Below are 14,048 nucleotides of genomic sequence, written 5' to 3' on the forward strand. Positions count from 1 at the left end.
CACAGAACTATACCTATTGTTTACTGAATCTTGTCTGTTTTTGTCCCGTGTTTTTTTTAAATTAGAAATTGCAGCAGGATCTGGAGCAGAACTTCTACAGTGGAGGATTCAGTTGGGAAGAGGTCAGCCCCAACGATGCTGCAGCGCTAGTGAAGAAGTTTATTCGAGAGCTGCCTTCTCCACTGCTCACCACAGAGCACCTCAACGCGTTCAGCGCTGTCAGGGGTGAGCCAGAGCAACAACAAACCATACACCAGCTTGTTCCTCTCATGCAAGGAATTTCATACACGGCATCAACTCCATGTGCACCAAGACATGTGCTGATTCATCGGTCACCCCGTTAGTCAGAGTAACACGCTCATGATGATGTAGCCTGTGATTACTCGGGCCTTCACAGACCTGCCTACTGTGCAAATAGCATGGCAACTTGTCAGAGTGTCATTACTGTATCGATAGCAGAATATAACCCTGCCTGCTCAGTCACGCAACCCGTAGTGTGCATGGTCATAACTATCTAAGCCCGAAGCATAATTAGCTAAGTTTTTACTACTGTATCGATAGCGGAATATAAAAACGCTTGTCTCTTTTGTACTTGGTACTTAAAGGTCTAAGAGAAGATAAACAACTTAATAGCCTTTAAGCTGTTCGAATGGAATGTGCTAATAATGCAATCGCTTCCTGTACCATTTAATGTCAACAAAGAAATTATGTAATGATAGACTACCATAATAAATAACGATCTGATTGATGATGACTAGCTCGGCCTTTAGCTTGTGAGGTGAATCTTTATCATTTTTAGACACCTCTTTGTCTGCAGATCAGATCATTGTTGAGCTAAAGGAGAGGAAATTATAGTTCAGATCTATTTATTTAAAAAAAAAAATATATATATATATATATATATATATATATACAGTACCAGTCAAAAATGTGGACACACCTGCTCATTCCAGGGTTTTTCTTAATTGTTTTACTATTTTCTACATTGTATGTATGTAATAACACATATCATGAATCATGTAGTAACCAAAAAAGTGTTTAACCCTGCTGCTGTGTTCCGTTCGAATTGGACCGATCTACACATTTTCTCTCTGAGAAATTTAGTTAATTTAATCTGATTGTCATAAGGTTCCATGACTTTGTCCACACAGGGCATCTCAACACACAAAATACATTTAGATGATTTTCATTACATTTTGGGTGTTGTATTTCACTTTATTTATTTAACACCTTAGGTGTTCCAGGTCCAAAATGACTGGTCATTAGAAATGAATGGGTGAGACTACAATTACTGTATAAAATTGAGTTCAGGCAGATGCCCATTCATCAGATGGACGCACTTCCTCTCCCAGACCCCCACATGCATGTGTGTTTGAGCACACACACACACACACACACACACACACCTCATTCCACTTCTTGGCTTCCATTGGCAACCCCCACAGGAACCTTTCCCCAATAGAATCTTTCCCCCACGGGAACCACACCTGCTGGCATTGTCACAAACAATCTCAACATTGTTTCAATAATATATAGAACTTTTCTCACAGCTCTGGTATATAAAGCTTTTTTGAGGCCTTGCTCACAATTCATTCTGTGGCAGCACAATGACCAAACAATATATTGTACGTGAGGCTCTTGATCATATCTTTTGATCATGACAATGGTGAGGAGGAGATTGTCCTTGTTAAACTTTGACACAAATAGTCTGTGATAAATAGCACTGTGTTTCATCTGAGTACTTGTTATAGTCAAAATAATCCATACATTATGCTGTTTTTTTACTCAAAAACGAGTTGTATGAGCTCAGGTCAATAAGGCCTACAGGCCATAAATAGCAAATAGAAGTTCAAAACTTGTAATGTTCACAAGAACTTAAGTTGATAAAAATATCTAACACAATATTAGGTGATAATATATGTATTATTATGGATTTATAATCAGCTATAATGGGGCGGTGATTTAGGGTTTAACAAATCAAAGAATATTTGAGATTTGAGATTCTTCAAAGTAGCCACCCTTTGCTTTGATGACAGCTTTGCACACTCTTGGCATTCTCTCAACCAGCTTCATGAGGTAGTCACCTGGAATGCATTTCAATTAACAGGTGTGCCTTTTTATTGGAATTTCTTTCCTTCTTAATGCGTTTGAGCCAATCAGTTGTGTTGTGACAAGGCAAGGGTGGTATATAGAAGACAGCCCTATTTGATTAAAGGCCAAGTCCATATTATGGCAAAGAGAATAAGCAAAGACAAACGACAGCCCATCATTACTTTAAGACATGAAGGTCAGTCAATTTGGAACATTTCAAGAACTTGGAAAGTTTCTTCAATTGCAGTCGCAAAAACCATCAAGCGCTATGATGAAACTGGCTCTCATGAGGACCGTCACAGGAAGGAAAGACTGAGAGTTACCTCTGCTGCAGAGGATATGTTCATTACAGTTAACTGCACCTCAGATTGCAGCCCAAATAAATGCTTCACAGAGTTCAAGTAACGGACACGTCTCAACATCAACTGTTCAGAGGAGACTGCGTGAATCAGGCCTTCATGGTCGAATTGCTGCAAAGCCAAGAAACACGAGCAATGGACATTAGACTAGTGCAAATCTGTCCTCTGGTCTGATGAGTCCAAATTTGAGATTTTTGGTTCCAACCGCCATGTCTTTGTGAGACGCAGAGTAGGTTAATGGATTATTTCTGCATATGTGGTTTCCACTGTGAAGCACGGAGAAGATGTGGGGGTGCTTTGCTGGTGACATTGTCTGTGATTTTTCTAGTATTGAAGGCACACTTAACCAGCATGGCTACCACAGCATTCTGCAGTGATACGCCATCCCATCTGGTTTGGGCTTAGTGGGATTATCATTTGTTTTTCAACAGGACAATGACCCAAAACACACCTCCAGGTTGTGTAAGGACTATTTGACCAAGAAGGAGAGTGATGGAGTGCTGCATCATATGACCTGGCCTCCACAATCACCTGACCTCAACCGAATTGAGATGGTTTGGGATAAGTTGGACCGCACAGTGAAGGATAAGCAGCCAACAAATGCTCAGCATATGTGGGAACTACTTCAAGACTGTTGGAAGAGCATTCCAGGTGAAGATGGTTGAGAGAATGCCAAGAGTGTGCAAAGCTGTCATCAAGGCAAAGGGTTTAAAAGAATCTAAAATATATTTTGATTTGTTTTACACTTTTTTGGTTACTACATGATTCCATGTGTGTTATTTCATAGTTGTCACGTTCGTCGTATGGAGGAGACCAAGGCGCAGCGTGATATGAATACATCTTCTTTAATAAGACGAAGAACACTTTAACCTATACAAAATAACACAACGAACGTGAAGCTATACTATAAATGTGCATACACAGGCAACTAGACATAGACAATAACCCACGAAATACCCAAAGAAGATGGCTGCCTAAATATGGTTCCCAATCAGAGACAACGATAAACACCTGCCTCTAATTGAGAACCAATCTAGGCAACATAGACATATATAAACACCTAGATGATAAACAACCCCATGAACCTACAAAACCCCTAGACAGTACAAAAACACATACATCACCCATGTCACACCCTGACCTAACCAAAACAATAAAGAAAACAAAGAATACTCAGGTCAGGGCATGACAATAGTTTTGATGTCTTCACTATAAATATTAAAATTAAAGAAAAACCCTTGAATGAGTAAGTGTGTCCAAACCTTTGACTGGTCCTATATATTGAGTTATATTTTGAGTTCATTGAACAGATAGAGAGAGAGATTGTGTCAAAGGGCAGTAGGTCAAATTCAAACCTATGCTGACACTGCATGTGTGCCGGAAGCTGCGTCATTACCCATAGACCAGCCAGGCCATAGTTCAGATGTACAGTATTTTGGTTCATTCACACACTGCCTTTCTGTTGATTGTTTTCTGTATTATTTTATACATACATACATACATACATTTCTGTCTGTCATTCACACCTCATCCTCTGTTTGCTGTACAAAAATAGCATACTGATAGTAATTCTCTGTCCTCTCCTATCCAGACATCCCTGAGCTGAAACAGAAGCTACATGTTCTGAACCTTCTCATTCTTCTTCTGCCTGAACCCAACAGAAACACACTAAAGGTATGTTGATGGATTTTCAAACTGAGGAAGCGCAATAGAGATTTGTTCATACAGTCAACTCCTAATAAATACAATGGCTCGGGACTGTGATTGCATGCACTCAACCAGAGAATGTATTTGAATTGGAAGTGGCTACTAAAGGATTTACTAGGTAGTAGACTAAAGGTATTCCGTGAGGGACCCAAATGTCTATTTGCGGTGCACTTTAAATCTCATGCACATCTTGAACTTTCACACTTTTACAGTGCCTTCAGAAAGTATTCACACTTTTACAGTGCCTTCAGAAAGTATTCACACTTTTACAGTGCCTTCAGAAAGTATTCCCACTGACTTCAAAAAATAAAATTGTGTTACAGCCTGAATTTAAAATTGATTAAATATATGTTTTCTGTCACTGGACTACACACAATACCCCATAATGTCAAAGTGGAATTACGTTTTTAGAATTTACAAAAAATGTCAAAGCTGAAATGTCCTGAGTCAATAAGTATTCACACCATTTGTTATGGCAAGCCTAAATAAGTTCAGGAGTAAACATTTGCTTAATTAGTCACATATATATTTTTTTTCATGACTACATCAGCTCTGTAACCTACACATACAATTATCTGTAAGGTCCCTCACTCGAGCTTTGAATTTCCAACACAGATTCAACCATAAAGACCAGGGACGTTTTCCAATGCCTTGCAAAGAATGGCACCTATTGGTAGATGGGTAAAAAAACAAACAGACATTGAATATCCCTTTGAGCATGGTGAAGTTCTTAGTTACACTTTGGATAGTGAATCAATACACCCAGTCACTACAAAGATACAGGCGTCCTTCCTAACTCAGTTGCCGGAGAGGAAGGAATTCGCTCAGGGATTTCAACATGAGGCCAATGGTGACTTTAAAACAGTTACAGAGTTCAATGGCTGTGATAGGAGAAAACTGAGGATGGATCAACAACATTGTAGTTACTGCACAATACTAAACTAATTGACAGAGTGAAAAGCAGGAAGCCTGTATAGAATAAAACATCATCCAAAACATGCATCCTGTTTGCAATAAGGCACTAAAGTAATTCTGCAAAAAAATGTGGCAAAGCAATTCACTTTTTGGCTTGAATACCAAGTGTTATGTTTGGGGCAAATCCAATACAACACTTTACTGAGTACAACTCTCAGTAAAGTAATCACTGCCAAAGGTGCTTCTACAAACTATTGACTCAGGGGTGTGAATACTTATGTAAATGAGATATTTCTGTATTTCATTTAACACATTTGCATAAATTACTAAAACCATGTTTTCACTTTGTCATTATGGGGTATTGTGTGTAGATGGGTGAGAAAACACAATATTTAATCAATTTGGAATTCAGGCTGAAACGCAACAAAATGTGGAATAAGTCAATGGGTATGAATCTTTTCTGATGGCACTGTACATAACATAATGCAGGAGGGGCATTAATGATATGTTATGTCTCGCTCCATGTATGGCATGAGAGGGCATAACTAGGCCACTTTTATCTAACAGTTTTTAATGGATGACTCAAAGTATCTGATCCAATTTAAAGTATAAACGTCTGTTATGCTCCTGCCTTGATGGTTTAAAAAATGTGTGAACATTTAATTAGAATTATATTTCTCCCAGAAGGGAAAATCCAGTGTATATCAGACAAAACAACATCTCCCCCCTATGGTTATCACCATTCAAATCAACCATATCAATCTCAATAACAAAAACATGTAAACGTTGACAGGCTCTGTTGGAGTTCCTGAGTAAGGTGGTGTCCAGAGAGAGGAGGAACCGTATGAACCTGTGGGCCGTGTCCACCATCATGGCCCCTAACCTGTTCCTCCACAAAGCCGTGCCCTCCCGCCTCACTGACGGGGGGCCAGGGGTGGAGAAGGGACAGGCCGAGAAGGCTGCTGACATCATGAGGCTCCTCATACGCTACCAGGACTTGCTCTGGACCGTAAGTTAAAGACCTCCAGGCTCTACCACCAACATCAAACAAAACACAACATTCAAGTATCTTTTTAATCTTCTTCCTCCTTAGCATCTAGGATGGGTGGTAGATTCACGTTACGCAACTCACACTCACTGTAAACAGAATGCCGTCAAACAGCTGAACCGGGTGAATTCATGAAATTGCTTCTCCATTATAGATCCCGAACTTCTTGATGAGCCAGGTGCGAAAACTGAATGAGAACCGTAACCGGAGGTACCAGTTCTACGACCGACGCATCAAGAACCTGCTGAGGAAAATACACCAAGACAGCAAGGACAAACCTGACAAGAACTCATCAGAGGTAGGCTCTCAACTGGCCAGGATGTTTGTTGTGGAGTTGGTTGGGAGAAGAAGACCCTGGGCCATTGTCACTTGTAAATGAGATTTTTAATCTCAACTAAGGTCACCCATATAAAGGATGTGAATAAAATAAGCAGAAGACTGTATGTCGCTCTGGATGACTGCCAAATGATGCAAATATAAAATGTCAGAAAGATTTCCGTCGTCACAAATGGATTATTATCCCCTCCCTCATCTCCCCCCACCAGCCGTGTCGTACAGTGAAGATCCAGGTGGGAGATCTGATGAGCAGCACCATGGAGGTGCAGGTTAACATCAGCTCTAGGGCTTCAGACCTGCTGGTTCAGTTCCACAGGCACCTCTGCAGCTCCGACAACACCAAGAGGTACAGTACACTACAATCAATCAATCAAATGTATTTAGTATAAATCCCTATAGACCAACACACAATTTTAGAAAACTAATGCTTCAGAAATACTGCATTGCCTACTCACTGGGTAGAAATGGCGAATGTGGAAGTTTTACATTTACATTACATTACATTTAAGTCATTTAGCAGACGCTCTTATCCAGAGCGACTTACAAATTGGTGCGTTCACCTTAAGACATCCAGTGGAACAGCCACTTTACAATAGTGCATCTAAATCTTTTAAGGGGGGGGGGGGAGTGAGAAGGATTACTTTATCCTATCCTAGGTATTCCTGAAAGAGGTGGGGTTTCAGGTGTCTCCGGAAGGTGGTGATTGACTCCGCTGTCCTGGCGTCGTGAGGGAGTTTGTTCCACCATTGGGGGGCCAGAGCAGCGAACAGTTTTGACTGGGCTGCGCAGGAACTGTACTTCCTCAGTAGTAGGGAGGCGAGCAGGCCAGAGGTGGATGAACGCAGTGCCCTTGTTTGGGTGTAGGGCCTGATCAGAGCCTGGAGGTACTGAGGTGCCGTTCCCCTCACAGCTCCGTAGGCAAGCACCATGGTCTTGTAGCGGATGCGAGCTTCAACTGGAAGCCAGTGGAGAGAAGGTGTTTCACAAAATCAATTGCATTCGTTTGTTCTTTATCATAGGAACGGTTCGGTATCCCACCCAGACTGTGCCATCTATGAAGTGGGAGGAAATATCGGTAGGTACCACAACACAAACCTTTGCTCCATAAATAAGATTATTTACCAGACCCTGCTTCAAATACTATTTGAATTCTTTCAAATACTTTCAGTGTTTGCTTTCTTTCTATTGGTTCAATTTCAACAGGCGAGCTCAATCAAGCACAGCTAAATACACAATTTAAACTAGCATTGAATCCAGGTTTTTCTATCTTCTCAGGCTGAGAGCCACATTAGAAAATTACATGAGTGACTCTGACATTTGCATGTCTTTCTGCTCATTGAACTGATTACACTGGCCAGGTCTTACGCAATGAACTGGATACAGGGAAGGGGCAGAGAGAAGGAGAGAGGCCGAGAGAGGGGGAGTCGAGCCATCTGTGTACATCTGCAGTTATCGGAGCAGACAAATTCTTACACATGTATCTACTGTATGATACTGTGCTCTCACAGACCCAACCACTGAAACACACTATTTCCTTTGTACGTGCATTCACGGAACTTAACCATTCCCATTCACAAGAATAACATATGATTAAAGAGCAGCGGTAAATAACAATATACAGGGGGTACATGTGTCAATGTGGAGACTATATACAGGGGGTACCGGTACAGAGTCAATGTGGAGACTATATACAGGGGGTACCGGTACAGAGTCAATGTGGAGACTATATACAGGGGGTACCGGTACAGAGTCAATGTGGAGGCTATATATAGGGGTTACCGGTACAGAGTCAATGTGGAGGCTATATACAGGGGGTACCGGTACAGAGTCAATGTGGAGACTATATACATGGGGTACAGGTGCAGAGTCAATGTGGAGGCTATATACAGGGGGTACCGGTACAGAGTCAATGTGGAGGCTATATACAGGGGGTACCGGTACAGAGTCAATGTGGAGACTATATACATGGGGTACAGGTGCAGAGTCAATGTGGAGGCTATATACAGGGGGTACCGGTACAGAGTCAATGTGGAGGCTATATACAGGGGGTACCGGTACAGAGTCAATGTGGAGGCTATATACAGGGGGTACCGGTACAGAGTCAATGTGGAGGCTATATACAGGGGGTACCGGTACAGAGTCAATGTGGAGGCTATATACAGGGGGTACCGGTACAGAGTCAATGTGGAGACTATATACAGGGGGTACCGGTACAGAGTCAATGTGGAGGCTATATACAGGGGGTACCGGTACAGAGTCAATGTGGAGGCTATATACAAGGGGTACCGGTACAGAGTCAATGTGGAGGCTATATATAGGGGTTACCGGTACAGAGTCAATGTGGAGGCTATATACAGGGGGTACCGGTACAGAGTCAATGTGGAGACTATATACATGGGGTACAGGTGCAGAGTCAATGTGGAGGCTATATACAGGGGGTACTGGTGCAGAGTCAATGTGGAGGCTATATACAGGGGGTACCGGTACAGAGTCAATGTGGAGGCTATATACAGGGGGTACCGGTACAGAGTCAATGTGGAGGCTATATACAGGGGAGTGTGCGGAGGCACCAGTGTCGAGGTAATTGACGTAATATGTACATGTAGGTAGAGCTAATAAAGTGACTATGCATAGATAATAACAGAGTAGCAGAAGCGGTATGCAAATTGGAGTGGGTCTAGGGTTTCTGGGATAATGGTGTTGATGTGAGCCATGACCAGCCTTTCATGGCTACAGATGTGAGTGCTACGGGTCGGTAGTCATTTAGGCAGTTTACCTTAGTGTTCTTGGGCACAGGGACTATGGTGATCTGCTTGAAACATGTTGGTATTACAGACTCAAACTGGGAGAGCTTGAAAATGCCAGTGAAGACACTTGCCAGTTGGTCAGCGCATGCTCGGACTAAACGTCCTGGTAATACGTCTGGCCCTGCGGCCTTGTGAATGTTGACCTGTTTAAAGGTCTTTCTCACATCGGCTGCGGAGGGCGTGATCACACAGTTGTCCGGAACAGCTGATGCTCTCATGCATGTTTCAGTGTTACTTGCCTCGAAGCGATCATAGACGTTATTTAGCTTGTCTGGTAGGCTCGTGTTACTGGGCAGCTCTCGGCTGTTCATCCCTTTGTAGTCTGTAATAGTTTGCAGGCCCTGCCACATCCGACGAGCGTCGGAGCCAGTGTAGTACGATTCGATCTTAGTCCTGTATTGATGCTTTGCCTGTTTGATGGTTAAATTACAAAATCTGTCCTTCAGTATTGAATCAACCTTGTGTTGTTCTGTTCTGTCCCATAGGTGAACACTGCCTAGACCCAGAGACCCATCTCCTGGACCTGTACAACACCAACCCCAGTGGGGAATGGGTCATCAAACTGAAACCACTGGTCACCACCAGGGGGCTGCACCAATAAGAGACCGCCGCAGGCAAAGGGAGAGACCAGTAGGGATCTTCAAGAGCCAGCCAGAGGAGGAGAGAGACCAGGAGGAGGAAGTTGCTGCTGCTGTTGAAAAACAAACCACCTCAAGATTGAGCCCTCTCTCCCCCTTTCTTCTGCTCAATGCAGGGGAGACCAGACTAGGAGGTGCAAAGCAGAGAGAGACAGAGAGGGGGAGCTACTGCTCAAAAACACTCCACCTCCACACCTTCAGATGGAAGAGAGGCTGAGGCTGCTTCTTGGCTTGTCAGCTCTCAGCCAATCACCTCCCAGCATCCGCAGGAACCCAGATGTGGATCTGATGCCCCGCTGCTTACAACAGCAGCCACAGAGTCTCTCTCACTCCCTCTCTCTCACTCTCTCTTTCTTTTTGCTAGCTCTCCATTCCTTCTTCTCAGACATTTGATCACAAAAGGAATGGGAGTGGAACATGTACAGTATATCTGTTTTCCTTTTTTGTCTCTTTCACAGGGGGACAGTCAGAGATTCTAATGAGCTGATAGCCCCATGTCCTGTCCCTTCTGTATGACGTTGGCTCTGTTCTTTCTGGGGCCTTTGGGCCCTGTCCCTGTAGACTCTCAATAAGAGCCCTAATCAGAGCAGAGGACAGAGATCCTTCATCTCTTTTAAGGGGTCAAAGGTCAGCCTTTAAGACATTACTACTGGACCTCTAAAGGGAACCGTTGTTTAATAACAGAGAGTGAAGCTGGACTTCGTTTCTGTTTTCTCATTTTTGTTTTTGATGAATGAAGGATTTTAAGTATTGAATCTGGCGATGGATTGATTGACTATTTATAATTGATTGGATGTGTCTATCTGTATGTATGTGTATGTAGTCATGAATGTTGTCCTTTGAAATGAATAGGTATGTTTGTTGCTGAAATAGTTAGTAACATAAGTCATGTGAGCTCATCCAGTCTTTTTGGGGGCTTTTTACAGTGTTATTGCTCTTATACAGTACCTTGGTTGATGAGTTGTATTTTGATGCACTTCTGCATCCCTCTTTTTCTATTTCTATTACCCATTTGTCATCCGTTCCTCTTTAAAATACATGTCATACAGTTCCAGTCAAAAGTTTGGACATGCCTACTCAAGTGTTAAACAAATCAAAATATATTTTATATTTGAGATTCTTCAGACTGTTGGAAAAACATTCCAGGTGAAGCTGGTTGAGAGAATGCCAAAAGTGTGCAAAGCTGTTATCAAGGCAAAGGGTGGCTACTTTGAAGAATCTCAAATATGAAATATATTTGTATTTGTTTAATACTTTTTCTGGTTACCACATGATTCCATATGTGTTATTTCATAGTTCTGATGTCTTCGCTATTATTCTACAATGTAGGAAAAGGTCAAAAATAAAGAAAAACCCTTGAATGAGTAGGTGTCCAAACTTTTGACTGGTACTGTATATGAAATCTATTAATAGTGTTTACACATTTGTGATGATGCTCAGATGTTAGAGACAGTATGCAACACCATCATTGGAGGCTGTTGTGGGAAGGACGACTCATACTATTAGCAGGAATGGAGCTAATGCAATGATATCAAACAAATGGAACCCATGTGTTTGATGTATTTGATACCATTCCATTTATTCCTATCCAGCCACGAGCCTGTCCTAAGGTGCCACCAACCTCCTGTGACCACCATGTACATTATTTTCCACAACATGACAACCTACCATGAATTTACAGTGGGGTCTGAAATGATTGACACCCTTGATAAAGATGAGCATAAATGACTGTATTAAATAAATGATTCAAATACTGAGCTATATTGTATACTAAAAAAATAGGAAATTATATTATTTTATTCTAATTGAATTGTTCAGAGAACGAGATTTTGTGTAACAAATAATATTATAACCATTTATTTGTGGATTTTGATGTGTGCTTGAGGTTATTCTCTTGCTGGACGATCCACTTCCTGCCAAGTTTCAGCCTCCTAGCAGAGGCAACCAAGTTTGGGCTAAAATGTCCTGGTATTCGGTAAAGTCCATTATTACGTTGACCTTAACAAGGGCCTCCGGACCAGTGGAAGCAAATAACCCCATAACATCAAAGATCCACCACCATATTTTACAGTAGCTACAGTGCCTTCGGAAAGTATTCAACTCCCTTGACTGTTTCCACATTTTGTTGAGTTACAAAGTGGAATTAAATCATCTACACAAAATACTCTGTAATGTCAAAGTGGAAGAAAAATTCTAACATTATTTCTAAAATATATGAAAAATAAAACTAATATGTCTTTATCAGATAATTATTCAACCCCCTGAGTTAGAAACACCTTTAGCAGCAATTACAGATGTGAGTATTTCTGGGTAATTACACATGTGTAAGAGCTTTGCACACCTGGATTGTACAACATTTGCCCATCATTCTTTAAAAAATTATTCAACCTCTGTCAAGTTGGTTGTTGATCATTGCCAGATAACCATTTTCATGTCTAGCCATAGATTTTCAAATAAATATAAATCGAAACTGAAGCATGGCCACTCAGGAACATTCAATGTCATCTTAGTAAGCAACCAAACTGTAGATTTGGCCTTGTCATTTGTCTCCCAGTGTCTATTGGAAAGCAGACTGAACCAAGTTTTCCTTTAGGATTTTACCTTTACCTATTCCATTTATTTTTATCCCAAAAATAATGATCTTGTCCATGCCGATGACAAGCATACCCATAACATGATGCAGCCACCACTAATGCTTGAAAATATGAGTGGTATTCAGTGATGTGTTGTCTTGGATTTGACCCAAACATAATGCTCAGTATTCAGGACAAAATGTTAATTTCTTTACCACATTTTGTGCAGTATGACTTTAGTGCCTTTTTGCAAGCAGGATGCATGTTTTGGAATATTTTCATTCGGTACAGGCTTCCTTCTTTTCACTTTGTAATTTAGGTTAGTATTGTGGAGTAACTACAAAGTTGTCAAACCATCCATATTTTAAAATTACTATTGGCCTCATTATGAAAGCAGTTTACTTCCTCTCTGGCAACTGAGTTAGGAAGGACGTCTGTATCTTTGTAGTGAATGGGTGTATTGATACATTATTCAAAGCCCAATTAATAACGCCATACTAAAAGGAATATTCCGTTTTTTAAATTATTTTTTTATTTACCCATTTATCAATCGGTGCCCTTCTTTGCGAGGCATTGGACAACCTCCCAGGTATTTTGGTCAGCCCCAAGCAAAATGTTTACCAATCTAAAAATTGTTAGCTGACATTGCTAATTGATCAACTGTCAGTGACTGATAAAACAAGAAAGAAACTGCTGATGCACAACCAAATTTCGAACTTACACCTTGTGCATTCTACTATTCTAACTCTCAACAGAATATATTTATTATTTTTGGGTTGAGGCCCCCTCAGCGGTCGGGGCCCTAAGCGCCCGTTTATGTCGCTTATGCCTGGAGCTGGCCCTGGTCTTTCTGGGGAGATTCTCTACTCACTGAGGGACCTTACAGATATTTGTATGTGTGGGGTACAGAGATGAGGTAGTCATTCATAAATCATGCACACAGATTAGAGTCCATGCAACTTATGTGATTTCTTTTTAAAAGCAAGTTTGTCCTCCTGAACTTATTTAGGCTCGCCATAACAAAGGGGTTGACTACTTACTGACTCAAGACATTTCAGCTTTTCCTTTTTCTATTAATTTGTGAAGATGATATTCTTAAAACCCAATTCCACTGACATTATAGGTTACTGTGTGTTGAGTGACAAATTGTGAATCTCAATTGAATCAAATTTTAAGTTCAGGCTGTAACACAATAAAATGGTGAAAAAGTCGAGGGGGCTGAGTACTTTCTGAAGACACTGTATGGGATGATGTTCTGTTTATGTATTCTCATTGGAACGACCAAACTGGCGTGCGCGGCCAAAGAGCTTCATGTCATCCAACAAATGTAAACGTCTGGAGTTCTCTAAGCGGCATTCGCACTTGGATTGTAACCGCTGCTTTGGTCAGATGACATGAAAATAAGAGCTCTTTTTTTGGCCACGCACGCAAGTGGTGGGTTTGGCGTCGAAATGAGAATGCATTAGCAGAAAATAAGTTGGGCGGAAGTGGACCTTCCAGGAGGACAATGACATTTACACATCAACAACCACAAAGAAATGGTTGCAACATTTTGCAATGGCCGTCTCAGTCTC

The 14,048-nt window shown here is 41.4% G+C and overlaps 1 protein-coding gene across 1 annotated transcript in view; it reads left to right on the forward strand.

The window, feature by feature from the left end:
- The window catches only part of LOC115135427 (rho GTPase-activating protein 40-like), a 32,650-nt gene extending 18,965 nt beyond the window's left edge, over window positions 1-13,685 (forward strand). Inside the window, exons 9-15 of the mRNA XM_029670114.2 lie at window positions 66-225; window positions 4,042-4,124; window positions 5,866-6,081; window positions 6,275-6,418; window positions 6,666-6,802; window positions 7,476-7,531; window positions 9,749-13,685. Coding sequence (XP_029525974.1) covers window positions 66-225; window positions 4,042-4,124; window positions 5,866-6,081; window positions 6,275-6,418; window positions 6,666-6,802; window positions 7,476-7,531; window positions 9,749-9,864 — 912 coding nt within the window. The 3' untranslated portion in view covers window positions 9,865-13,685. The remainder of the gene's footprint in view (window positions 1-65; window positions 226-4,041; window positions 4,125-5,865; window positions 6,082-6,274; window positions 6,419-6,665; window positions 6,803-7,475; window positions 7,532-9,748) is intronic.
- The last annotated feature ends 363 nt before the right edge of the window (window positions 13,686-14,048 follow it).

This window comes from Oncorhynchus nerka, linkage group LG2 (assembly GCF_034236695.1).
Source record: "Oncorhynchus nerka isolate Pitt River linkage group LG2, Oner_Uvic_2.0, whole genome shotgun sequence".
In the NCBI taxonomy this organism is placed as follows: Eukaryota; Metazoa; Chordata; class Actinopteri; order Salmoniformes; family Salmonidae; genus Oncorhynchus; species Oncorhynchus nerka.